The sequence below is a fragment of the Pelecanus crispus genome, chromosome 3, assembly GCF_030463565.1.
Source record: "Pelecanus crispus isolate bPelCri1 chromosome 3, bPelCri1.pri, whole genome shotgun sequence".
Taxonomy (NCBI): domain Eukaryota; kingdom Metazoa; phylum Chordata; class Aves; order Pelecaniformes; family Pelecanidae; genus Pelecanus; species Pelecanus crispus.
In genome coordinates this window covers 25,316,600-25,341,048 of record NC_134645.1, presented here as the reverse complement: position 1 = coordinate 25,341,048, position 24,449 = coordinate 25,316,600, and the positions used below count along the sequence as shown (strand labels likewise).

General features: G+C 51.7%; 1 protein-coding gene across 1 annotated transcript; it reads left to right on the top strand.

Annotated features, from left to right (window-relative positions):
* The first annotated feature begins 199 nt into the window (after positions 1 to 199).
* Positions 200 to 23,585, top strand: KLHDC3 (kelch domain containing 3). Its single transcript, XM_075706812.1, has 11 exons — positions 200 to 229; positions 7,594 to 7,823; positions 10,184 to 10,360; positions 12,670 to 12,785; positions 14,171 to 14,242; positions 14,466 to 14,679; positions 14,971 to 15,057; positions 16,223 to 16,331; positions 22,149 to 22,222; positions 22,632 to 22,710; positions 22,930 to 23,585. The coding sequence occupies exons 2-11, from the start codon at positions 7,670 to 7,672 to the stop codon at positions 22,994 to 22,996; spliced, it is 1,149 nt and encodes a 382-aa protein (XP_075562927.1). The 5' UTR covers positions 200 to 229; positions 7,594 to 7,669; the 3' UTR covers positions 22,997 to 23,585.
* The last annotated feature ends 864 nt before the right edge of the window (positions 23,586 to 24,449 follow it).

The window sequence follows — 24,449 nt, the reverse complement described above, 5'->3', positions numbered from 1 at the left end:
CCGGGCGCCGCCGCGTCGTGCCCGGCCGCGGGGCCGGGGCGGGGCGGGCGCCACCGCCGAGGGGGGCCTGGGCCCGGCACCCCCGGAGGGGCCCCGCGGGGCAGTGACGCCCCGGCGGGGGAGGGCGCCCGCAGTCCCGGGTGGGCGGGGCGGCGCCGGACTACAAGTCCCAGGGAGCAGCGGGCGCGGCCGTTGGAGCGGGGTTGCTAGGTCGCCTTTCCACCGCCAGGTACGGGACTGGGGCTGAGAGGGACCGGCCGCTGGGGTGGGGAGGAGCGGAGCGGAGCGGGCCGCCCCCGCCGCCCTCCCGGGGAGCTGGGCCGGGCCCGGGAGCGGGGGGCTGCAGCTGCTGCCGAGCCCCTCCGTGAGGGCTGGGGGCGCGGGGCCGCCGCCCTCCCCGGTTGCCCTCGGTGGGAGGCGCGGGGCGGCTCCGAGGGGCCCGTGTGGCGGCGGCCGGCCGGCACCGCTCGCCCCCTCCTGCCCCGGGCGCTGGCGGTCCCTGCCGGGACGGCTGCCCCCCCCCCCCCCTCCTCCTCCTTCTCCTCCTCCTCCTCCTCCTCCTCGCCCTGGTGCAGCCGCCGCCGGGCCTTCTCTCTCCGTCCCCGCGGGCTTGTGCGGCTCCAGCCCGCTTGCTGGGCTCACGCCGGGTTAGCAAGCTGTCCGCTCGGCTGCCCTGAGCCTGCTCCCCCCCAGGGGCTGCCCTTGGCGTGGCAGAAGCAGCCTGACAGCGGCCAGAGACCGAGACAAAATTCCTGGCCGGGGAGAGAGGGTCGAGGAATATCTCCGAAACTTCGGCGCACTCTAGGGAAGCGGCAGTGGGGTTTGGGAGGCAAGGTGAGGAAGGGGAGAAGTCAGCTCGGTCGGTGCAGAACCTTAGCTGGGCTTTGGGCAAAAACAAGTCAGCGGCGGGCAAAATATTTGGGTAAAAATAAGGAGGCGGTGCTGCTATCTTGCAAGGAGGGACGCTGGAATAAATTTCTGCCCGAGCCCCCCCTGTCTAACACGAGCTTCCAGATCGGTCTCGGTTAACAAGCTCAGGGGCCGTTCTAGCACCGTCTAGTTTACTGGCGCTGGAATTGCGTTGCGAGTGTCCAAGCTGCTGAATGTGCAAGCTTGCAATTTCACACTGCCTTAGCAAAAATAGTCAAAGCATCAGATAAATGTCAAGCATGAGTGAAGAAAGCGGGTTGTTCTCGTGCTGTCTCTAACAGTAAGTTGGACGTGCTTGAAATAGAACTGTCTATATGGACTGCTGTGAGCTGGCTGGGCTATTTTAAGTGTTACTAAACCTTGTGGCTGGTATCTTTTGGGAGACGGGACTGAGGCAGCCACACGGTAGGATTCGCTCTCCAGAGCGGCTTTGCAGGGACGGTAGGCTGCTCTGCTTGGGGTGGTGCTGTGATTCTGGGGGTGACGGAGCGAGCCCCCTTTCTGCTGTGTTTCTTCCCCTTGCTGTGGGAATTGACTGCAGCGAGGCTAATCTGAGCAGCTTTCAGAAATGGCTCTAGGTTTCTTTCTGTGTGTGTAGAGGAATGAGGCAGCCCAGTGAGCTCTCTTTGCACAAAGAAGTGAATCCAAGGATATATGTTTTTGTTCCAAGACTATCATGCAGCTGCTGTACTTGGAGATGGTCAGTAGCTTTCCGTCTCCTCAAATGAAATGTTTTCATAGTTAATTGCAGGGATTGAAAATAGAAAGTCTAAAGCAAATAGAACAAACAGCTGAAAAATCTGACTGTAAAAACCATAATTACTCCCCCCGCCCTCCTCATCTATGCCACTTTTCTCAAGTCACCACAACAGTTTTGGAAGGTATGCTAGTGAGAAATTATTGATTGATTTTTTCTGGTGATCTCAGATGGCTATGTGCTGTGCTGGTAGACCCTTGTTAGGTGTAAGCTTGGCGGTTAGGATGAAGGTTGTTTCAGGCATTATGTGCATCTTCAGACAACAGCACAGCCAGAGATTTAGGAGTGTTGTCTACAGGTGCTGTATTTGAAGAATGCAGAGCTGACTTACAATCTGGTTGTTCCCTTGCTTAGCAGAGAAACGCTTCGGGTGAATTGTTGCACTCCCTTTGCTGGATTCAGTGCTGACAAAGAACAAGGGAGGTGTTGAAGGACGTCCATAGCTATTTCTCTGGTAACAAACTTGTGAGCTTCCACTTGTGCTCAGGTGTCATGCCTGGCTGCAGCAACAGAGACAGACTGCAGTCACCCCACGGCTGTTGTTGCAACACTTACTCTGGAAGTGTGTACCTAGGTTTGTGGTGCTGTGCACAGTCGGTGGAGGGCTTCAGGCATTTCTGTGGGACCACAGCAGGTTATTTTGAGCACTTTTTAATTTTAGCCTCCCTGTGCTTAGTGGCAGAGGAGCAACTCCTTGCTGTGCTTGCTTAATTTCCAGCATCATCAGCACCAGGTACTTCAACAGTAGGTAAAGTGTAACCTGATTTTTAGAAATGTTCTTATTCCTGGCAATTAATGACAGGACCTACCAGGGTTTCAACCCAAATTTCTCTGCATTCTCTGTGCTTGACAGTAACTCTGGATAGATTATGCCAGACCAGGGAAATGGGGAGTTGTGAAGATTGCATGATTGCTGCCTGCGTGAGTGCGAAATGAAATGGAAAGATCTATTAGTTTTTGGAGAGGTGAAGTGGGAAGCTGACATGTGTGTCAGTGAAAGCAAGCGGTGGCTTGAACAGAAGCATATGTGCCCTCCTGCAAAGGACACCCCAAGTGCATGTGTGCGGGTGGTCGGGATGCTCCGCGTGTCATCTCTCCCAGCTGAGACTGGGGAAGAGAGACAGCCAGAGCTTCCCGATCGAAGGTGAGCGAGTGTATGCTGAGCTAACGGAGCATGTGGGAGTACAGTTTCTTTGGTTTTGTTTCATCTAGAAAATCTCTTCTCTCACTGTATAAGAAACTTGTGCTTGTTTTGATGGAGCTTTTTGGTCTCCATATAAGTATATGGTCATAGTTCCTGGGGCTGCTGGGGCATGATTCCAGCTGGACATGCTGAATCAGTCAAAGGAGATTCCTTGGACCTTCAACCAGCTTCTGCTGTGGGTGCGGATGAACTGTGCAGGCTGGTCTAAAAGAGGTGCAGCTCTGAGGAGGAAAGGAGTGGCTCAGCAGGATCCAGAAAAGGGACGCATGCTTAGCTCAGTGTCTGCATGAATCCATAACTTAATATTGTACAGTTGGGGGAAATTGTTAGTAAATTGTTTCATATCGATTCTGCTGTTCCCCTCTCCCCCCCCCGGCTGTGCCCTGTGTACTCCTTAAAGAAATCTAAGGCACACTGCCTAATGTCAAGTGTATTAATGCCTTCTATTAAGAAGTCCTCATAGGAATGAGGTTGGAAAGTGGTGTATTTATGTTTTCATTCATATCATACAAATTATCATTGGAAGTCAAAACCTGAAATAGAACTTAACAGCTTGCATAGCTGTAGGACAGAAAATAACTTTTTCTGTGTTTTTTATGTGTTTAACTCATATTTGCAGATAGTGCAGAGAGGGGAATTGCAGGAGGAAAATTTACTTTGGGACAGAAGATGGCTCTAATGAAATGATTTCAGAAGAAGGCAGGAGAGGAGAGAGGCTGGAGCTGGATGCAGAAAGTGTGGGGAGGAGTGGGGGGTCCTCAGGAGACGAGGCTGTGGAGCTGTGCAGGGAGAAGAGGGGGGTGGGCCTGTGCATGGCTGAGAAGGGGGGAAAAAGTGCTTGGTGAAGGCTAGAAGATGTTGTGACAGTTTCGGGGTAGGGTTGTGGCCAGTGGCAGAAGAGGAAGATGGAGTCTGGCTGGATGTTTTTATTACAGTGTAGAGAAGAGCACTTGGGTTTGGAAAAACCCTGGCAGCTTGTTAAATCCCATGTTTTCCTTTGTTTTTTAACATATGATCCTGTAAGTATTGCCTCACGCTTCTGATTGTTTTCTTTTCCTAAAGCAAATGAGTGTTTCTGTGTGCCCTGGGTCTGACGAGCGGCAGCGAGAGGCTGTGCCGGCTAACCTTGGTGTTTGCTCTGAAGGGGCATCCCCATCCCCAGCCAAGGTGGAGGGCAGCCAACTTCAACCCCATTGCCACTGGCCCGGGCCTGCGTACAGCCACCTGCCCTCCTGGGAAGGGCTGATCTCTGGAAAAATGTTTCCCAGCAATTGTAGTTGTAGGAAACAACATTGCAACACTGTTGCTACAACATCATTTCCTACAGTGTAAGCAGCTGGGCCTTGAGCTGTTGCCTCTCAGTTGACCAGATTAACCTCTTGGGATGTGCAGCCTTTGTTTCCTGTGTTCCTATGACTAATCTTAATTATGAAATTCTTCAGGCAGAGTAGCCGGCTCCTGTTGGAGTGAAAGGACCGGTGTCCTGCTCTGGCAGCAGCATGCTCCTCGGCACATGGCTTGAGCGAACTCCCAAGGATGAAGAAGGGTTTTCCCAAACCTTCTGGCAAAAAAGGCAAGCGGCTTGGTACGATGTCTGCTGCCATGCCAGGCTGCTGTGCTCCTCTCCCCCAGGAGGAGCCAAGTGGAGAACTTGGAAGTAAGATTCATCCTCTTAATCTTCCAGGATTGGGCTCAGTCTGAAGGGTGTTGAAAATATTGATGCTGGATATAAAGTCCAGTTAAGCTCCTTGAGGAGTCTCTTACAGAATCACTTAACCAAGAATTGATTTTGAGGAAAATATTGGTTAGATTTTTTTCAGTGATAACTCATGACTGAGGCAGGAAACAGATTTAGATATGTGAAGCCTTCAAAATAGCCTGAAAGGTGACTTTGGTGGTCTCCATGGAAACTCATCTATTCTGTAGCTTTGTGGAGGATTTACACAAGAGCTGCTGCCTGGCTTAAAAAAAAAAAAAAAAAGTAATTTAAAAAACAAGACCCAAACCTGCTAGATTAGAATTTGGGGTGGTCCCAGACATACAGTGAAGCACGGCCTGTAGCAGAGAGGGGCTGTTCCTGGGCCCTTCTGGAGCAGCTCTGCTGGAGAAAAGCTTGATGTGACTTTCTTGGGTTGCTGACTGCAATTCAGGTTACGGTGGTCGCTGCAGGAAGAAGTGGCTTCGCGGGAGGGACTCCTTGGTCTGTGCTCATCTGTTACAAGTAAGATTGCAGGATGCTCTCTGTTAGGACTTTGCACATGTCCTGTTGCTGTAACTTTCAGGTACAGAGCATGCTCTCGCTGCTAATCTCTATTTTGGGAACAACTTGAAAAAGAAATAACTTGAAAAATAAATTTTTCAAATTTTGCTGAGACTTAGGAGTTCTGGAATGAGGTGACTGTTTTCTGGATGCTTTTGAAATGTCTGTAGTATGCATGGCTGGAGCCGGAAGCCTGAGCTGTGCTCCATGCCAGGAGCTCCCTGTTGGGCGTCATCTCTGACTCTTTCCTCAGGTGGGCATAAAATGGGAGTGTGCAGGTGGGCCAGATGCTGTGGCGCTCAGGCTGCTGGCGGGCCGTACAGGTGCCTGGTTGTGAGCGGTGGTTCTGCTTGGCTGAAGGGCCGGGGGAGGCCAACTGGAGCAGAGCAGCATGGCGCTGCCCCTTCTGAAGTAGCTGGAGAGCAGCAAGAAACTTTAAATGGGAGGAAAGTTCTCCTCATGAAAACTCACTACTTTCCAAAAAGAAAAGGGAGAGAGAAAATGTGTAGGAGTTTTAGTCCTCATTCTAAGGCATCCGCAAATTTCTTTGTGTTCTGCGAATGCTAAAACTGGCTGTGGGGTGGGAGCGTGCTGACTGTGTCTTCCAAGAGGCTAGAAGCAAGCAATAAAAAAAGAGAATTTTCCTTAGGCTGTCTGAAACACTGATGTCTCTTTTAATGGCTGTTTTTCAGCTGGGGGAAAACTGTTAAAGAATTGAGCTGACCCACTTTTTCAGGAGCACCCAGAAAGGACTGTGCTGTAGATCCTTAGATCCAAAGGAGAATCTCTGCAAAAATCAGCGGCAGTGACTTCTCTAAGAGCTGATCTAAGCCATCTGTTTGAAGTGTGAAGCATATCAGTTTCTTAACTAAGATGTGATGTTACAAAATTTTCATAGTTATGCCTGGATTTGCTGCAGGAGAAGAAGGCCTTATTTTGATCATTAGCAAAGAGCTTTCTCCCCAGACTAGGGGGTTTCTGTTCTCTCGTGTTTAAGCTGGACCCTAGTGCTCAAATCCATGAGTCCAGATACTAGTGTTGTAGTCCACTCCCGTACTGGGGAGTCGGTTGCTTTATGTGGGGGTGGTTCCTTGGGGTTTTTTGTTGGGTGTTTTTTTTTTAAATATTTTCCTCTGCTGTTTTTCATGACTGATCCAAAAAGCACGCTCTCTTCCCTCTGGCTCTGTTCTTTTCACCTTCACAATTGGCTCTCACTGTGTGTTTTCATTCATGTGGACAAGTTGTTCTGGCATGTACATGATGTGTACATGACCAGGGCACGGCTGAGTGTGCAGCACTTGGCTGCCTTTGCCAAAGGTGCTTAGCTTGGGCTGCCTGTACAGCCACCCCTAGTTTTTTTTTTTGTATGCGAGGGCATCTCTACTTGCTCTTCCAAACCTTGCTCAGGTTATGGTACCTGCCTTGTGTCTCCTTCCCAAGGGGAGAGTAAAACCATCTCCAGCTGGGAGGCAGATGAGTGAGGATACAGCAATGTGACCTTTGTAGATGGCATTCAAGGAAGACAGGAAGGCCTGCGAGATGGATCATGTTATTTTAGCATTCTAAATGCTAAAATGCATTGACACGCCAGAAGGATGAGATGTCATCCAAAGGGACCTGAACAAGCTGGAGACGTGGGCCTCTGTGAACCTCATGAGGTTCAGCAAGGCCAAGTCCAAGGTCCTGCACCTGGGATGGGGCAACCCCTGATATCAATACAGACTGGGAGATGAAGGGATTGAGAGCAGCCCTGTGGAGAAGGACTTGGGGGTACTGGTGGATGAAAAGCTGGACATGAGCCGGCAATGTGTGCTTGCAGCCCAGAAAGCCAGCCGTATCCTGGGCCGCATCAAAAGCAGCGTGGCCAGCAGGTCGAGGGAGGTGATTCTGCCTCTCTACTCTGCTCTGGTGAGACCTCATCTGGAGTACTGCGTCCAGCTCTGGGGCCCCCAGCACAAGGACATGGACCTGCTGGAGCGGGTCCAGAGGAGGGCCACCAAAATGATCCGAGGGCTGGAGCACCTCTCCTATGAGGACAGGCTGAGAGAGTTGGGGTTGTTCAGCCTGGAGAAGAGAAGGCTGCATGGAGACCTTATTGCAGCCTTTCAGTACTTAAAGGGGGCCTATAGGAAAGATGGGGACAATCTTTTTAGCAAGGCCTGTTGTGACAGGACAAGGAATAATGGATTTAAACTCAAGAAGAATAGATTTAGACTAGACATTAGAAAGAAGTTTTTTACAATGAGGGTGGTCAAGCACTGGAACAGGTTGCCCAGAGAGGTGGTAGAGGCCCCACCCCTAGAAACATTCAAGGTCAGGTTGGACGGGGCTCTGAGCAACCTGATCTGGTTAAAGGTGTCCCTGCTCACGGCAGGGGGGTTGGGCTAGGTGATCTCTAAAGGTCCCTTCCAACCCAAAGCATTCTGTGATTCTATGTTGCAGCCAAGTGACTTCGAGGTGTCCCAGGAAGCATGCAGCTGTGTCGCTAGGGGCCCTGAAGACTGCCTTGCAGGGAGGAATGCTACGGTGGGCAGTGCACTTGGAAGGTGGGCCGCGGAGGGTGAACCACGCGGCTGTGGCCGTCGGGCACAAGGTCTATTCCTTTGGCGGATATTGTTCTGGAGAAGACTATGAGAGTCTGCGGCAGATTGACGTCCATGTTTTCAATGCAGGTAAATCTGTCCTTGTGGTGCACAAAGGAGTGGCTTGCTAGGCTCGGTTATTAGTTTTCTTACCCGCTGCTGCTTAACATGTTACACGCTGTAACATGCCGTCTGACTCTAATTTCCAGAAAAGTTATCAGTGTAGATAGGAGCTCTTCCCTTGTGCAGCCCTGTATTTTCAGCTTCAGGGGCAGGGAACAGAGGGGCTGTAGGTCAGCAGACTGCTAGGATAAGGACTCACTAGAAGTAACCATGTAGCCAATGGCTTGTTTTGTCCTTGTTCTCTGTGAACGCTAACTCAACTAGGTGCAAAGAAGCAGCGTTTAGCTGGCTCAGGTCCCCCATCCAGTTTGCAGCATGACCATGCTCAGCGGCCCCTAGTGTGGAAGGGGTAGGGTGGGAGACAGTGCACTCGGTTAAGTCTCCAGGTTTAGTCTCCCGAGCTTGTTTCCCTGTGAGTGCAGCTGACAACTGCTGCCAGCATGATGGAGTCAGTAGAGGCATGTGGCTAGGATGGAGGCCTTCCCATTTTGGCAGCAGCCATCATGCGGATTCACAATGTGGCTTAGAAAAGCATCTGGAGCTGGAGCAGTTTGTGTAGGGTAGCCAGTATCTGTCAGGAGGCTGAGTTGGAGCCATGACCGTGCTGGGAGAGGCTGTATTTCTTGATTCAGTGCTCTTTGAACTGAAAAGGTTATTGAGCTGGTCCATGAAGTATTTCCCTATAATTAGGCAGGGGGTTGAAAACAGATGCTTGGGTGGATCAGGCAAGAGCAGAGAACCAATGAACAGTTTTGCAGACTGGACAGCACACTGAACACTTTCCTAACATACACATGGCATGTAGATAAAACTAGTTTGTCTGTAAGATACAGTGAATTCACTCCTCTAAATCTGACTGTGGCGAAGACTGACTTGTGCAGTAGTGGATAAAGGCGTTGGTTACACAGGGCTGCCAGGGTGACCTGCTCACAGTGTAGAGGGGAGTGTAGCTCCGAATCTTGTGAACAAAGACATTTGTCTCTATCCAGAGAGACTGGGCTCTCGCGCTTAAGACAGTTGAACATTGCAGCTTGTAAAACGTGCCAGTAGAGCACTGCTCTTATGGTGGAAGCATAATTACCATGCCCAAAGGAATGCTCTTGCGTTGTCTTCCCTTCTTACCACTCCCACATATTAAAGTGTCATGATGCTGCAGCCACCACGTGAGAGGTGACGCTGGCTTCCCAAGCCCTTGCTCAGTTAGTATTGCCAGGTTCTGGTGCTTAAGCCCAGATACCAGATTTTGGATGATCTCTTTCAGTCTTCTAAAGAAGACGACTGTGTTTTAGGTAGGAAACATCCCATCTAGCTTGACTTTAGCATTGTCTGTGCTTCCTCAGTGCCCTTTCTGCCTCTGGCGTAGGTGCTCGCCTTTTAAGGTGCCTCACCCTTTCTATTTCCATATGTTAGTATTTCAGGGAAACTGCAGACTGTTTTCTGCTATGCTTTGTGTTATCTCTGTGTTGAAAACAAAACTGGAGGCTGTATGCATGGTAAAGGGAGGGTGCCTGGGTGCTATTATGTAATGGCCATGTAATACTCACTGTGACTCTTGCACTGTCATTAAACCCTCTAATACCTGTTGACCCCTCTGGCTGCTGTTGAACGTGACACGCAGGCTGCCAGGAAGGAGCACCTGTAATCACAAGGAACTCCTATTAGTAACACAAGTTAGCAGGGAGAACTCGGGTATGGACAGGGGTAAAGGAGACAGACAGCTGTCTCATCTAAAGCTTAAAAAAAAACCAAAGCAAAAGCAAACAAACCCTGTTCCTACAAAGCTGCTGTATTGCTTTACTTAAACTGCACTACTCCAAGTCCAACTGATGCCTTCAGGTGTGTTCCCTTGCATGTTGCTGCAGTGAATTATTCCTGTGCTGCCCATTCTTCCAGCTTTGAGTGTCTTCAAAAATGTCACTAGCCTGAAGTAGTGTCTGCATTCATTATCACCTCTGCACTTTTTCTTTTTCCTTTTCCTATTTTTATTTTATGAGTGTGTGCTGTACCTTCACTTGCAGTCCAGGATGAGCCAGAGTGGAAATCTCTTCAGTGTAATTGATGCAAAATGGAGCCTATTTCTGCTCAGAGTCCTCTGGTCCTCCAGTACTTCCTCTAGTCTCATCTGTGATGGAGGCCTGTGGAAAACTGTGCTTCTGTATTCCTTAACTAGCTCCTACTCAGGGTCAGACACAGCTTTGTCTTGCTTACTAGACTGCTGCTGCACCTTGGCATAGGGGGGGAAAAAAGCACCATGCGGGATGGGTTGTGACCTGTAATGACATGGAGTGGGCTTAGCATTTGACATGGGCTCAAACTTGTGCTTTCAGTGTCTCTGCGCTGGATCAAGCTGCCTCCAGTGTGGACAAACAGCCAAGACCATGTGAGAGAGGTGCCCTACATGAGGTATGGGCACTCAGCAGTGCTCATAGATGACACCGTCTACATATGGGGTGGTCGCAACGACACTGAGGGAGCCTGCAACGTGCTCTATGCCTTTGATGTCAGTAAGTTCCAGCTTCTCACTCCTCCTTGTCACAGCTGCTCGTGATGAGACCTTCTCTCTGCCACACCACACTGCTCTCCAACTTGTTTTCCTGTCCCTCGGTCTCTCTACAAAGTGACAGTCTGGAGGAAATGGTGCAAATGGGGAATTGGTGTTGCTGGCTGTTTTAGCAGGTTTAGAAAGGGAGCAGGGTGGCCAGTGTGTCTGCGCACTTGACTCTAAAAGCCTTTGAACAGAGATTACCAAGCTTGTCTAATAGTCAAACTGGTTTTAATTTTTCTGTCAGCTTTGTGTGCTCTCTCTGATAGTAACTACAACTGAAGCATTCTCTCTGTGTGATGTATTATTATTATTCCTTAACTGTGGCTGAAGGTTGCCATGAGAAGGGGCTAGAGCTCTCGAAGATTGTGGTTCCTCTCCAATGTGGTCCTTCTTTCTGACAGCATGAAGGAGGGTGGAGAATAAAACACAGAAGTCTTCAGGGACAGGATGGCAAAATAAGGGAAGGCATGAGTCAAGTTAGATAAACCTGAAAGATAAACTCCTTGAGCCCTTAGGTTGGCTTCTCCATAGTGCTGCTGGAGCACCGGGGGAGAACAGGCACCATCAGGAGCTGGGTGGACAGGAGTGTCAGGAAAGGAAGGGAGTACATCTGGATTCTGGAGGCAAGTCCATCTAAATACTGACCAATAACTGGCTTGCAGGACTTCCAAGGAAACTGCTTGCTCTGGTGCTTGATCATGTGTTCCCTTCTTTGCCAGGAAATGTCTCACAGCTTGGACCTGCTCTCTGGCCACAGGGTTTCCCCCTTCCCCTGACACGTGCCACTGGGAAGCCACCAGTAAACTTCTGCCTACGCAGAGGCCTTGTAGTGGGAGCTGCCTGGTCTCTCTGCCAACACCAGTGCTTTAGCATTAAGTGAAAATTAACAGAAAGGCCAGAATTCAGCCCTGGTCCAAACCCTCTGCAGCTGTCTGTACATGCTGTGCCTGTTCCCTGCCAATCCTGGAAAGTGAGGCTGGCAGTCACAGGCCTGTGCTTGTGGTGTAAGTTCCACTGTAGGAGTCACATCAGGCTGGATGAAGTCCTGGCTGAGTGCAATTTTGTCCCCTGGGGTGCCGAGCATATCACAGGTCGGTCTTTTCCATCTCTAATTTGACATGTTGCTCTTGGGTGAGCTCTTGCTGCTACCATGTGACTGGGCTTGGAAGGAGCCCCATGAAGGAAAGGAGCTTGGTAGCTGCTGCAGTTTTCTCACTAGAGGCTGCCCAGGGATTCTGTTGACCTTGCAAGACCCTTTGTGTGGTTCCAGCTGGAACCTAGGTGGATAGCTGTGGCTGCAGGCCAAGTTCAGAGGAGTTATCCTCGTGAAGAATGTTGCTTTGGCTCCGATGTTACTGCTTCCTGAAATAAGCCCTGCTCTTGGCAGCTCGCAGCAGTTAGAGAGGGTGGGGGGAATGTCTCCTGCTGCCTCGAGGCTTATCTGTGCCCCTCTGGGCTCTTGGGACAGGTGCCTGTTTGTGCTTGGCAGTGAGTCGCTGGCTTGGCTCCATGTTGCCCTGGCATGGAGAACGGTTCTGGCTGGATTTAAAGTCCTCCCCTAAATCAAGCCAGCCCCTGGAGCATGCAGGCTAAGTGGCTGAATCTGGCTGGTGCAGGCTCATGGGGAGCAGAGCAAAGGGAACCATGAAGGGTGGAGAGTGAAGAAGGCTCACCTTGAAGAGGGGATGAGAATGTAACAAGAGGAACAGATAAGATAGGGAGAGCTGTGCTGCAGAGGTAGGGATGTGCACAGTAGCTCTGTTGACGTGGTGAGCTTGTGGTTAAGTGACTTCTGCCTGGATCCAAGAGCTGTTTTTCCTCAGTCAGTTAGTCAGCATCTCCACGCCGTGAGGTCAGTTGAGCCGCTTAGCATCATTGCTTCATTGTAATTAAAATTGTAAAGGCAGGGTTGATAAGTGACTCGCAAATAGGCTTTGCAAGAGATTCAATAAAAATAACATTGCTCAAGCAGTGCTGTACTACTCACACTTAAAACGTGAGCTGTTTGTCAGGTTGGGCAGAGTCAGTGGCCGTACCCAGGAGCCGAGACATCTGTCACTGTGCCCCTCTGTGGAGGCTCAGGCAGGTAGCCTTGCCTGAAGAAGCTTGCAGCCTTGCCTGAAGAAGCTTGCAGCCTCCCCAGAGAAGCAGGTGCTGTCCGTGAAAGAGAGAAGAATTTCTGTCTTAGAAATGAAGAACAGTAATAAAGAGCTATCCCATCCCAACATGTACTGTATTTTCTTAGCATTGCCTCCTGTTTTGTTTCAGACACGCACAAGTGGTTCACGCCAAAGGTGTCTGGAATGGTCCCAGGAGCAAGAGATGGGCACTCAGCTTGTGTCCTGGCAAAGAGCATGTTTGTCTTTGGAGGCTATGAACAGCTGGTGAGTAGTCTCTATAACTGTTACTTGGCGATCCCTTGGGAAAGAGGGTGCTCCTAGCCAGGACATTGGTAGAGGCAGAATAAATTCGGGTGCATATTTGTATCTGTAGTTGCTTTCATTTTATAACTCAGCAAAGTTATGGCATTAATTACCAAGGTTATGCTCATTGTTTTGCAGAGAAGATCGTTGGGAAAGTAGGCCTAAAAGAGTGGTGGGAGTGTTTTTTCTTCCCCAAAACATATAGAGATATAGAGGTAAAAATATAAATTTTTTTTTATATATAATTTTTTTCTGGCTCGTTTCTCAGCCAAATTTAGATAGCTAAATGCATAACATTTTAAATAAATACATACTGATCTACATCTATTTTAATTTGGCTGATAATTGAGCCAGAAAAATCACTTTCCAATGTCTGCAGTGTTGCTGTGAGGTTTTGTCCTAATCTGGTGCATATGAGAGCAGGTACAGAATACAGGGAATGTCTTGCTAATGCCCTCCAGCAAACACTTGCTTGTCCTCCCATTAAGAACACCTTGAGCCAAAGGTCATCCTGCACTAGCTGTCAGTGTGCCTAATGCTCCTTTGAGCAAATCCTTATGCTTTGATCTTAAGAAGTGAGTAAATATCATTTCAGCCTATCACCAGGCTCCAGAAAAGCTGTGCAAAGTCACATCTGTTTATTTGGAAGAAAGCTGGGGCTCTGTTACGGCAGTCCCTGGGTTATGCCCCCTCTTCTGAGTACAACAGCATGCCAAATCCATGATCTTGATTACAGCAGCAGGAGCAGTTCAAATGTGGCTTGTTTTTACCAAGACCAAACAAGCCTGTAGCTGCTATCTTCCCTGCCTGGAGGAGCAGGAGTCTGTGCTGTTCGTGTGAATGCAGGCTCTTCCAGGCAGCTAGCTGCAGACAAGTTTTGTGGGATCTTCAGAACCCCGAGTGTATTTGCTTCTGGATGTTTAGCTTCCTAGAAGTAATCTCGACTTCTACCTCTCATCAGGTGGCCTTAGCGGAGACAGTTTGACTGTCCCGTTAGTGCCCCTTTCTTCTGTCCTTGCATGGAGTGGAGGCAGGGTTCTGCTGTGAATGTACATATTGAGTGCCTGACAGCCTGGGGGGGGTGGGGGGGGGTGGGGGGTGGGACGGACACCAAATAAATGGGAAAGTTGCAGGAAGAGACAGGACACCTTAGAGGAGAAGCAGGCTTTGCATCCCTCTTGCGAAGTGATAAGTGTGCTGCCTACCATGACATTTTGGAGGAAGCACCATGTCTCTTAGGCAGTACTGACTGCAAAGGGATGCTCCAGGGACAGCGTCCTTCCTGGGGCCAGATGTGACCAGGCTTCTCAGTCCCTTTGTGACCAGGCTGCCCTGCTGTCTTCCAGGCTGACTGCTTTTCAAACGATATCCATAAATTGGACACCACAAACATGATGTGGACTTTAATCTCTGCCAAGGTTAGTGTCTGCTTTTCACTCTGGTTTGTGGAGGAAGTCTCATATCTGCTATTCTCTGGGATAGCTGCCCACACTTGTCCTGCAGCTTCTGTCTGGTGTGGCTGGGATCTGCAGGAGGGGAAGTTCTCCAGAAGGCAGCCACCTCAACTTCCCCATCAAGATGTGTCATCTTCCTGGGTAATCTGCATTCTTTCTCTTGTTCTGTTTTACTCTGTCCCTGCAGGGTACTCCAGCTCGCTGGAGAGACTTCCATTCAGCTACCATCATTGGAACAAAGATGTATGTATTTGGTGGCAGAGCTGATCGTTTTGGGCCATTTCACTCCAACAATGAGATCTACTGTAACCGCATCAAAGTATTTGATACAGAAACAAACTCCTGGCTGGACTCCCCTCCAAGTCCAGTGCTCCCCGAAGGCCGGCGGAGCCATTCAGCATGTGAGTATGGGTCTGCTGAAAGAGGAGGACAGCGGAAGGAAATTCCTGCCTGCCTCAGAAGCAGTGTCTGGTCTGCTGGGTGGAGATGTGGGTTAGCAAGGGGTGCACAGAGCCTGGCTTCTGTGGAAAGCTGCTGCCCACTAAAAAGCCTTGTGTGTAACCCTGCGCATGAAGGTGATGTAAGTGGAGGTGGTTAACCAGTGCCACTTTGCTTTGTGTTTGATGTTGGGACAGGGACCTGCTGGGCTCTACCTTGGGTGGCACACTGATGTCTGTGCTTACTCCCCACAGTCAGCTACAATGGGGAGCTATATGTATTTGGTGGCTACAACGCACGCCTGAACAGACACTTCCATGACCTCTGGAAATTCAATCCAGGTATTTATGCATTTGACTTGTTTCAGTGATAGTGCTCAAGGCCCTCAAGAGTGTGAGTGCTCAGATGAGCGTACTCTCCAAGGGCTAGGAGCCTGCCTGGGGGGAAATGGCTCTTCTGACAGCATTGATAGGAACTTGCTATCGGGCTTGGGACCCCTGTTATTCCTCAGACTGTCTCCAAATCTCAGTTAGAAAGTGGAAAAAGAAGTATTGCTGAAAGACACAGCTAATCAAAGGGTGGCTGGCAAAACTTTGACTTGTTCTTAAATATACAGAAGTGTTGGCAGAAAAGCAGATATGGGGAAGCTGGGGAAACCAGCTTCCATACCATCACCATACCACACTCTCTTGATACCAGGTCAAACTGTGAAGCAGAAGGGGTGGTTCTTGAGCTGGTACCCTGAATATCAGTCAACTGTGAGCTGTTTTGGGGTCCTCAGGCACTTTTCACAGTCTATTAGACTGATTCCGTTTGCTAATTGCTTTGCATAGTAAAGTTACCTTAGAGCAGCCAACTTGCTGTTCCCCGAGCTGATCTATGAGGTAGTGTGAGAGCTCCTGAAGGTTTCAGTGCTGTGCATTAGTGATTAATCACCCCCCAGCATCCTTGCCACAGAGAGCAGCAAGGACAAAGGCTGCTGCCTTCTCTGCCTGGTTCCGTTCCCCACGCTCCCACAGCCCCAACTGCGAGGATGCTCTGCATTCACAGTGGCTGCCAGCAGATGGAGCCGGTTCCCGGGTCTTCCTCCAGCTCTGGACCACAGCAGGGTGCCAGGGAAGGGAGCTTGCCTGCCTGCCTGCTCCCGGAGCTCTGCCCTGTACAGCTCCCTCTGATGTCTGACCTGCTGTTGCGGCAGCCTGTGGGTCCTGGCTCTCAGGCTTTGCAAGCAAAAGGCCTCGACCTGCAACTCCTGTCTCAGCAAGCAGAGCCCCAGGGCTGTGCTTGGCATCTAAGTGACACTTCAGTAACAACCTCATCGAAGTGCATCATTTTGCAGCTAGCAAGAAGAGGAGGTCAACAGAGAGGGTGGATGTTGGCTAGTTGGTGTCTGTGGGGCAGTGGGCCTCCAGTTTTGCTGTGATCTGTTTAAATCCGTAACCTGCTTACACCTGGGTCTTGGCCAGGCTTTTGTGACAAGCTGCTGCACTCTTTTCCACCCCTTAGTTTCTCTCTCTTGGACGAAGATTGAGCCCAAGGGGAAAGGCCCATGTCCTCGACGCCGGCAGTGCTGCTGCAGAGTGGGGGACAAAATCATTCTCTTTGGAGGCACCAGGTGAGTTGTGTGGCGTGGCTCTGTGAGAGAGTTTGTCATTCCCTTCAGCACAGTGTCCCTCCACGCTCTGCCCCACACTGTAGCCAGATGCACTTTAGAGGCACATGGCAACTGTCCGTCTACCTTACAAGTGTAAGAAATCATGGAGATTCAGGATCCTCTGGAAAAAAGCAAGGGGGGGGATTGAAGATGTCACCACGTGCTTTACAAGCTTTACATGACAAGACTTCTTGTACGAGTAGAGGCAGAAGTATATAACATCCTGTTCAGGAGGGGTTGTGCAGTGATCAAGCTTTCTGTGAAAGAGGTGGCAGGGAGGCAAGAGGAAATCCTGCCATCAAAAGGACAATTATCCTAGTCTGCTGTGCTGTAGCCAGACCTCAGACTGACTTATCCTCCCCTACATGCTGCCCTGCTGCTCCCACAAGAGTTTCTTTCATTGGCAAGTGTGATGCCTGCCAAGCTGAAGTGGGATGTCAGCTCAGCTGGGAGCTGTTTGAGGAGCCCATATGCACAACAAGGCAACGTTCCCTTCTGTGCCAGTGTTCCTTAGCAAAGTTTCCATTCACAAAAGGGACCTGGTGTTAAAGATTTAGCTGTCAAACACTGGAATTGATACTGTCAGGGTGCAGGGCAGCTGGATGTGGCCAAGAGCCTTAACAGCTGCTAAAAGAAAGGAAGTGGCCCATCACCATGCTCTATGCTGTCTGGAATGACAAATTGCAGCTCTGGAGCACAGGCCTTTTTGCCAGCATCTACCTTGCGGAGACATCTGAAAATGCTTTCAGCCCTCCACATGGTTTGGAAAGCTTTGGGGCTTTCTCTGGGACCCTGGCAGTGGCTTTTTGGGGATACTTCTGAAGACAGGTTGGGGCAAAGGACAAGGCAGGGCAGGTTCTGCTGATGGGCTGACCATACCAGTGTGTGACAGGGCCTTGTCGTGGTTTAGCCCCAGCCAGCAACTAAGCACCACGCAGCCGCTTGCTCACTCCCCCTACCCCGATGGGATGGGGGAGAGAATTGGAGGAGTAAGAGTGAGAAACACTCCTGGGTTGAGATAAGAACAGTTTAATAATTGAAATAAAGTAAAATAGTAATGATAATAATAACAATATAATAATGATGATAATAATAATATACAAAGCAAGTGATGCACAATGCAATTGCTCACCACCCGCCGACCGATACCCGGACAGTTTCCCGAGCAGCGATCGCTGCTCCCCAGCCAACCCCCCCCCCAGTTTATATACTGAGCATGACATCATATGGTATGGAATAGCCCTTTGGTCAGTTTGGATCAACTATTCTGGCTGTGCCCCCTCCCAGTTTCTTGTGCACCTGGCAGAGCATGGGAAGCTGAGAAGTCCTTGACTAGCATGAGCAGTACTTAGCAACAACTAAAAACATCAGTGTGTTATCAACATTCTTCTACTAAATCCAAAACACAGCACTGTGCCTGCTACTAGGAAGAAAATTAACTCTATCCCAGCTGAAGCCAGGACAGGCCTTCAGGCCCCAGGAGTGCCAGGGGTGTGTGCTTAGTTGTAGGATGTCTCTGTGTGTGTGTGAGGGAGTGCTCAGTGCAGGTGAGGTACGCAGAGGTGCTGAGTTTATCCAGCCTCCTCAACAGACACTGGGTGCTGCTCTGTACAGTAGGAGACTTGGTAGGGCTTGATGGCAGTTTTGGGTGCTCTCAGATGCTGCTGTCTGGATTTGTGTTACAGCAGCAGCTGAACTCTGATGTTAAACCTAGGCACTCCTAGGAAATGCTAGCAAACCACAACAAATTTGATGCCAGCTTTTTGGAGTTTGGTCCACCTCTGCCAGGCAACGCAGCAGGGCCTTGTCTTCTCCACCAAATTACTTCAGTACTCAGCTTGTTGCTTAATCCAGGCTCAGCCCCAATGCAAGCTAGTTCATCAGCACTAGTTCTGGATAAGAAGAGCTGCTGGCAGCCAGGAATGCAGCCTGCTTGGACTGGAGGGAGGGTCTTGCAGGCTGGGGAAGGGGGAGACGGGGAGGGGAGAGACTGGGGCAGAGGGGGGGGACACGACAACACGACATGACACGACGACTTTTCTTGCTTCCTGTATCAGTTATCAGGTGTATTCTGGAGCTGCCTGGCGAGATAAGAAGTTTTCCAGGAAGTCGTTGTAATGGAGAACTCCCTGTGGTCTGTGGTCTGCCTCCTGACCTGTGCTCCCCTGCCTGGGAAGGGGGAGGGGGAGCGCACAGCGCGGTGGATCTGGCAGGGCTCCTTGGAGGAAGAGCGGGCAGGCTCAGCTTGCTACGCAGCAGCACTGGGGGACAGGCAGGCAAAACCCCTCTGCGTCCTGCCTTCCCTTACAGGATTCACGTATGCTGTAGACTGTTCAAGAGGCACTTCTGCAGACTGCCTACTCCTGTGGCATTCAAATTCTTAGTTTCTTTTGTAGTCCTGCCCAGAGCCTGGTCTTTTTGCCCCAGCTGTGGTCTCTCACTGTGGCCAGCAGCAATCCTGGGACTTGTGTCCCATTTAAGTGACCAAGAAGTCATGCGGCGCTAAGCTCAGTGTTCCTGTTAGCTGTGTCACAGTTGCGGCCCTGGTCTGGTTTCCTCCCAAACCCACCAGCACTTCAGCTTGCAGAGACCATCCACAAGGGAGAATAAGGGGGAGAGGGGATGCTATATAAAACAGTTTAGCTGAACAGATGTCGATCCAGCTTTGGCTTGAGGCTGTGTTTTCCCTGGCAAGGCTTAGAAATGCCTGGATCTGGTAAGGGAGCAGGGGCTCTGGTGCGGGGCCCAAGAGCATTTGCCAACATGCCAAGTTGCTGTGCAGCTGGAACGAGCAGTTTTGCTGGGCTCTGGCTGGCAAAGGGGTGCCCTGCACCCTGGTGTCTGGAGTTGTGGCTCTCCTGGTCTTGAACTCCAGGCTTTCCCTGAAGCTGCTTGCAGTTTGGTGATTAGAACCACAGATGTGGTGCCTGCTGGCTTTCCTTTGAAAGATAAGGGATGGTCTAGGGTTTCCTGTGACGTGGATGTGAGATTAGATTGTGGTGTGGTGAGCACACAAGGGTGGAATTAAAGGAGCTCTTGCCTGTATCCGGGCAGATGTGACCCATCTGCAACAGGTCTTCCCTGCCAGCAGTGAGCTGTGCCCTGCAGTTTGTGCTAGGGTTATGGGAACCTGGGGGGACAGGTACTGTCTCGCATTCTGTGAGATGTGAGGCTTAGTGGGTCGTAGGTGGGGAAGCAAGTGACACTGGGGTGAGAAGTCACTGCATGAGGTCCCGGCTAAGCAGTGAGGACACACTAAATTGCCTTGTCACAAACCAAAGCAGGACTTAAAACACGTTTCCTTTCTTTCAAATTCTCCAAACAACCATCAGCCGTGGGAGGGCTTTCCCCTGGTCCAAGCACTGCTGTTCCAGCACAAGCTGCTCTCCCTGTGCTAGGGGATGCAGTGAGTGGTCTGTTGGGTGCTTTGGCTGTTCCATCAAGACCACAGAGGTAGGGAACCATAGGTGAGGCTGGCTGTTCCCTAGAAATGCCTGAAGTCATAGCTGCTTGCTAGCTAACAGCACCAACATCAGATGGGAGTATCAGCAAATTTGAATTGGCTTAAAATGGCTGCTGCACTGATCAGTGCCTGACAAACGCTCAGTTACAGTCTTCTGAACTGCTGTCCCCTTTTTGGCACAACCAGGGAGCTGTGGCTGGAGCCCACAGTGATTTCTGCAGTCAGACTGAGAAATGTCTGCTTGCGCTGCCATGCAGATGTTTCCTAGCTGTTTTCTCTATACTTCTCTTAAAACATCTCAATGGCTGTGCTGAAATAAGTGCAGTAGATCTTAACTACAAGAGAACTGGAGCAATGAATGGTGCGTGCCTGGGCAGAATCTGTTTCAAACCTTGTGCTGTTGTGCTTGGCACACAACTTCAGCTCATGCAGTAGAACCCAAAAGCAGTCCAGCTGCTGGCCTTGTCAGAGGAATGCAAGCTAATAAAATAGAATGTTCTCCTGGCTGCAGGTTGCTAACCTGTGGGTTTTTGCTGGTGCTTATGCTAATGCAGCAGGTACACATAGCTATTGCAGAAAAGGTGGGCAAGAGCTGCCACTAAGCCAGGTGAAGAGCTCAGCATCTGCTTCAGGTGCTTGTTCTCTGCCGCTGCTTTCACTCCTCTGTAGAAAAGGTTGAACTTCTGCAAAGCGTCTTCCGTATTGTCCTCAGAGAAAGCAGCTTGGCCTATCACACTCCAGCCCACTGCAGTGCTGGGGCAGTGTGGTACAGCACATGCTGCCTCTGTCCCTCGCAGCATCAGCGCTCCTGAGAGCTTACAGACAGGAGAACCTAGCTCACAGGTTTCCATGGCATGACTCATGAATAACATATGGCATGTGGCAGTCTGCAAATGTTTCACGCAGCCCTGGGAAGCTAGAGCTCAGGTGGGCAGGGAGAGCACATCAGTGTTGCCTGAAGCATATGGCTCCTTTTGTTGCTTCTCCAGATTGCAGAAAATTTGGATGGCCACTAGCTACTTGCTAGGTCTGCCACCATCTCTGGATGGGTCCTGTGATCTGTGGCCCTACAGCACAACTAGAGAATGTTGAAAAAAGTCCTCTTGGGTATCCAGCATATCTCACCTACCTCACTGGGGATACCAGCACAGCCTTTTGGACTTTGTACTGTGCTGTTTTGTGGTGTCAAATTCTTCCTGCATCACATGCCTGTCCCATGTGATGTTCTCCCAAATCCTTATACTTCCAACTGCATGCCTCCCTTTGGCCATGAGGTGAAGCTGGCCTGGGGTCTGTAAAAAGACATAGTGTGGGCTATGTGGTGTTTGGGGCCAGGTAGGGATGGGCTGACCCCTGCTCTCCCAGGCCGTTTGATCTGTACATGTTTCCTACCATGTTACTAGGGCAGCCTTCCATGATACAGCATTGCTGTGAAGCTGGTTAGTCTCCAACAGTGTGCTGGGTTCTCCGGGTCATGCCAGTCTGCTTGGGCCTGCCTGCTGTGGGGCAGCCCATGGGGCCTGTTTATCACACGAAGAGCAGGACAGATGCTTGTGCAAGCATGCCTGCCTTCAGGAGCTGCTGTAACATCCCTTCTCCAGCCTGCTCAGGGTTATCCTCAGCCTTGTCCCGAGGCTCAGCTTTGCCTCTGAGTGCAGCTCTTTGGAGGGTCAGATCCACTGAAATTACTGGGCAAATAGGGCCCCAGAACAAGCTTCAGCTCTGGAGGCAGCTGTTTGCCAGCACCCTCCTCATGCCCTGAGGGCGGGTGACACAGTTCTGGGGGAGGCCCCAGGGTTGCTCCGTTGTTGAAGAGCGGTTTGGGAGGTACCTGGGGAAGGAGGAGTGTGAAACCAGCCAGAGGCTGGTTAATGTACAAGAAGGGAAAAGGAATATCCCCTGCAGAGTGGGACCTGTGCTTGGAGAGGTGCAGCAAAGTAAGAGAGGCAGGTGAGGTGAGGGGGAGGCTCGCAGCTGGAGTCACTGTGGTTGTGTGTGAGAAGCAGGCAGCTCCCCTGTTCCCTGCTATGGCTTGCAGAGGCGATGGTGTGTGTTTCTGCCAAACTGCTGGAGCTGGGCCGGCCAGGCAGCCCTGGCTCTGTGCAGCTCTGCCTGCTCTGTGAGGAGCTGGGAGAGCGAAGGCTTTGGGTGCTGCTGGGGGAAGCAGAGGGACAGGAGGGATCAGAGGGTCCCTGCATGGGGCAAGCAGGCCAGGAACAGTCCCGGACTTGCTCAGCCCTTGAGGGGCCCATGGGACCCTACCTGGTGTACAAGCATTTTGGCACTGACTGACATACTTTGCTTGGCTTCTGCAGCCCGTGTCCAGAGGAGGGAATGGGTGATGAATTCGACCTGATGGATCACTCGGATCTCTACATCCTCGACTTCAGTACGTGAGCACTCCCTGCCCAGCTTGCACCTCTCGCCACAAGGTGCCCTGTGAGCGGGCCCCGCTGTGAAGCACCATACCGTGTCCTACATGGCTGCAGGTGCCTGCCTCTCGGAGCCAGGCAGCTCTCTCTGCTGGTGTACACGGCTTAAGGCAGACCAGCCAGAGGTGCAGCTGTGCTTGCAGGCCTGAGCTGGGCTTATGGCTCTTCATATGCTCCTTCACACAGACTTCTTGTGGGAGCACAGAAAACTGCTTCAGGCCGTGCCTGGTGTGCACCCTGCCCTGCCCCTCAGAGGGGTGGCCAGGGTGCTCTGCCCTGTTTCCTCTGGCACTGACTGCACGATGCCTGGACCCCCCTCTAGTGCCCAGAGGAGGGCTGCTGTGGCTAACTGCCCTCTTTCCACAGGCCCCAGTCTAAAGACGCTGTGTAAGCTAGCAGTGATTCAGTACAATCTGGACCAGTCCTGCCTTCCCCACGACATCAGGTACTGCGTGCCTCACTGGGAGGTCACCCCACGGGTGCTCCCTGTCCTTGGGGTGCTCCAGCCCTGGCTGAGGGCTGCCTGGGGCCCTCCTTGGCACCGTGCAGCCTTAGGCCAGGCTGGGCTGGAGACCACAGCTGAGGCTGACGTGCAGCAGAGCTGCTGCAGCCCTGGGCACTGTGTTAATGCTTTCTCTCAGTGTGTCCCATCGGTGTGTTACAGATGGGAGCTCTCGGCCATGACAACAAACAGCACCATCAGCCGCCCCATCGTCTCCTCCCAGGGCTGACGCCGGCTCATCCCTCTAGCACCCTGCCTTCACCCCTCCACACACCGACCTCTTGCTCCACTGCCTGCATGAATTTTTAGCCCTTTCAAGCAAGGAGCGTGTGAGCTCAGTTTGTCTTGCCCTAGCCAGGCCTCCCTCTGCCCTTGTCACGCTTTGGGCAGCCTGAGTGTGCAGGCAGAGCAGCACGAGTGTGCAGGCACCCAGGGAAGAAATCGGCTCGCCACAGCAGCACAACTGTGAACCCCCTCCTTGCCGATGGCTCCAGCATCTCCTGCTTTCTTTCCCCTTGCCTGTGGTGCTGCAGCCGTGCTGACCTGGTCCACGGCCACTTTCCGAGGGCCTGAATCAACTCCTACCACCAGCCGCAGCCCTGGGATTGGCCTTGGGCTATGAACTGTTCCTGTACTGCCTCAAGAGAGCAGGGACCTCCATGCCTGCATCTGCCAGCACTGACCAGCTTCCTGGCACTGGATGGCAGGCCCCAGCCCCGAGCTGAGCCTGATGTGGGGGCCTGGGCCCAGCTGGACATTCTGCCCAGCTCCCGTTGTAAAACAGCAACTGGGGGGAGTTTTATAAATGCTGAGGCAGATGTGTTTTCTGCTGCTCTGGGTGTCCTAGTAGGCGAAGTGGAGGAGGGAGAAGAAGATGTGGGAGGAGAGAGACTGAACCAGGTGCTTTCCCCCACAGCTGCAGGCCACCAGTGGCTTGTGGCAGCTGTGGCTGGAGTGAGGCACAGTCCGGGTTGGGGTGGGAGAAGGGGTGCTGGGGCCCCCACAACAGCACTGCCCTGGTGTGCCTGCCTCCTGCCCGGGACCATGCTGCCCTGCAAGAGGACAGGGAGGAAGATGGTGCACATCTCCTGGGCTGCGCTGCCTCGGGAGGGCGGGTGCCCCACAGCTCCCTGCCCCGGGGAAGGAGGTGGAGGGATGTCTGGGGCAGCCTTCCTGGGTGGCAGAGGGCTGTGCCCAAGCCCCTTCCCGGGGAGGTGGGGTGTCGATTTGAAAAGGAGCGCCGGCGACGACTGTAGCAGAGCTACGGCAGGGAAAGCTAGGGAAGGGCTCAGGGTGTTCCCTGGGATGTAAAGTCACAGGGCAGCCAAGAGATGGTGGTGGCTGCGTGCCGGGAACGGGTGGCAGAGGGCCCGGGCCATCTCCCCTTGCCTGAGGGCTGGCATGTAGCCAGGGTCAAGTGCTGCTCACCCAGCAGCACGAGGCTGCAGAGGTGCCTGGGCTCCTCAGCCTGTGGCAGGTGGCCAACGCGGGTGCAATGGAACAGCCTGGAGCGGCGTGAGAGCAGTGAAAACCCCGTGGCGAGAGCACAGAAGGCACCACAATTGCGACATGTTTGTTCTTTGTATACTGGCAGCACCTCACTGTGGTGGCGGATAATGAGCACCAATGTCAGGGCTGGGGCCTGAAGGGACCCAGGGTGTGCTGACAGCACGTCTGGCTCA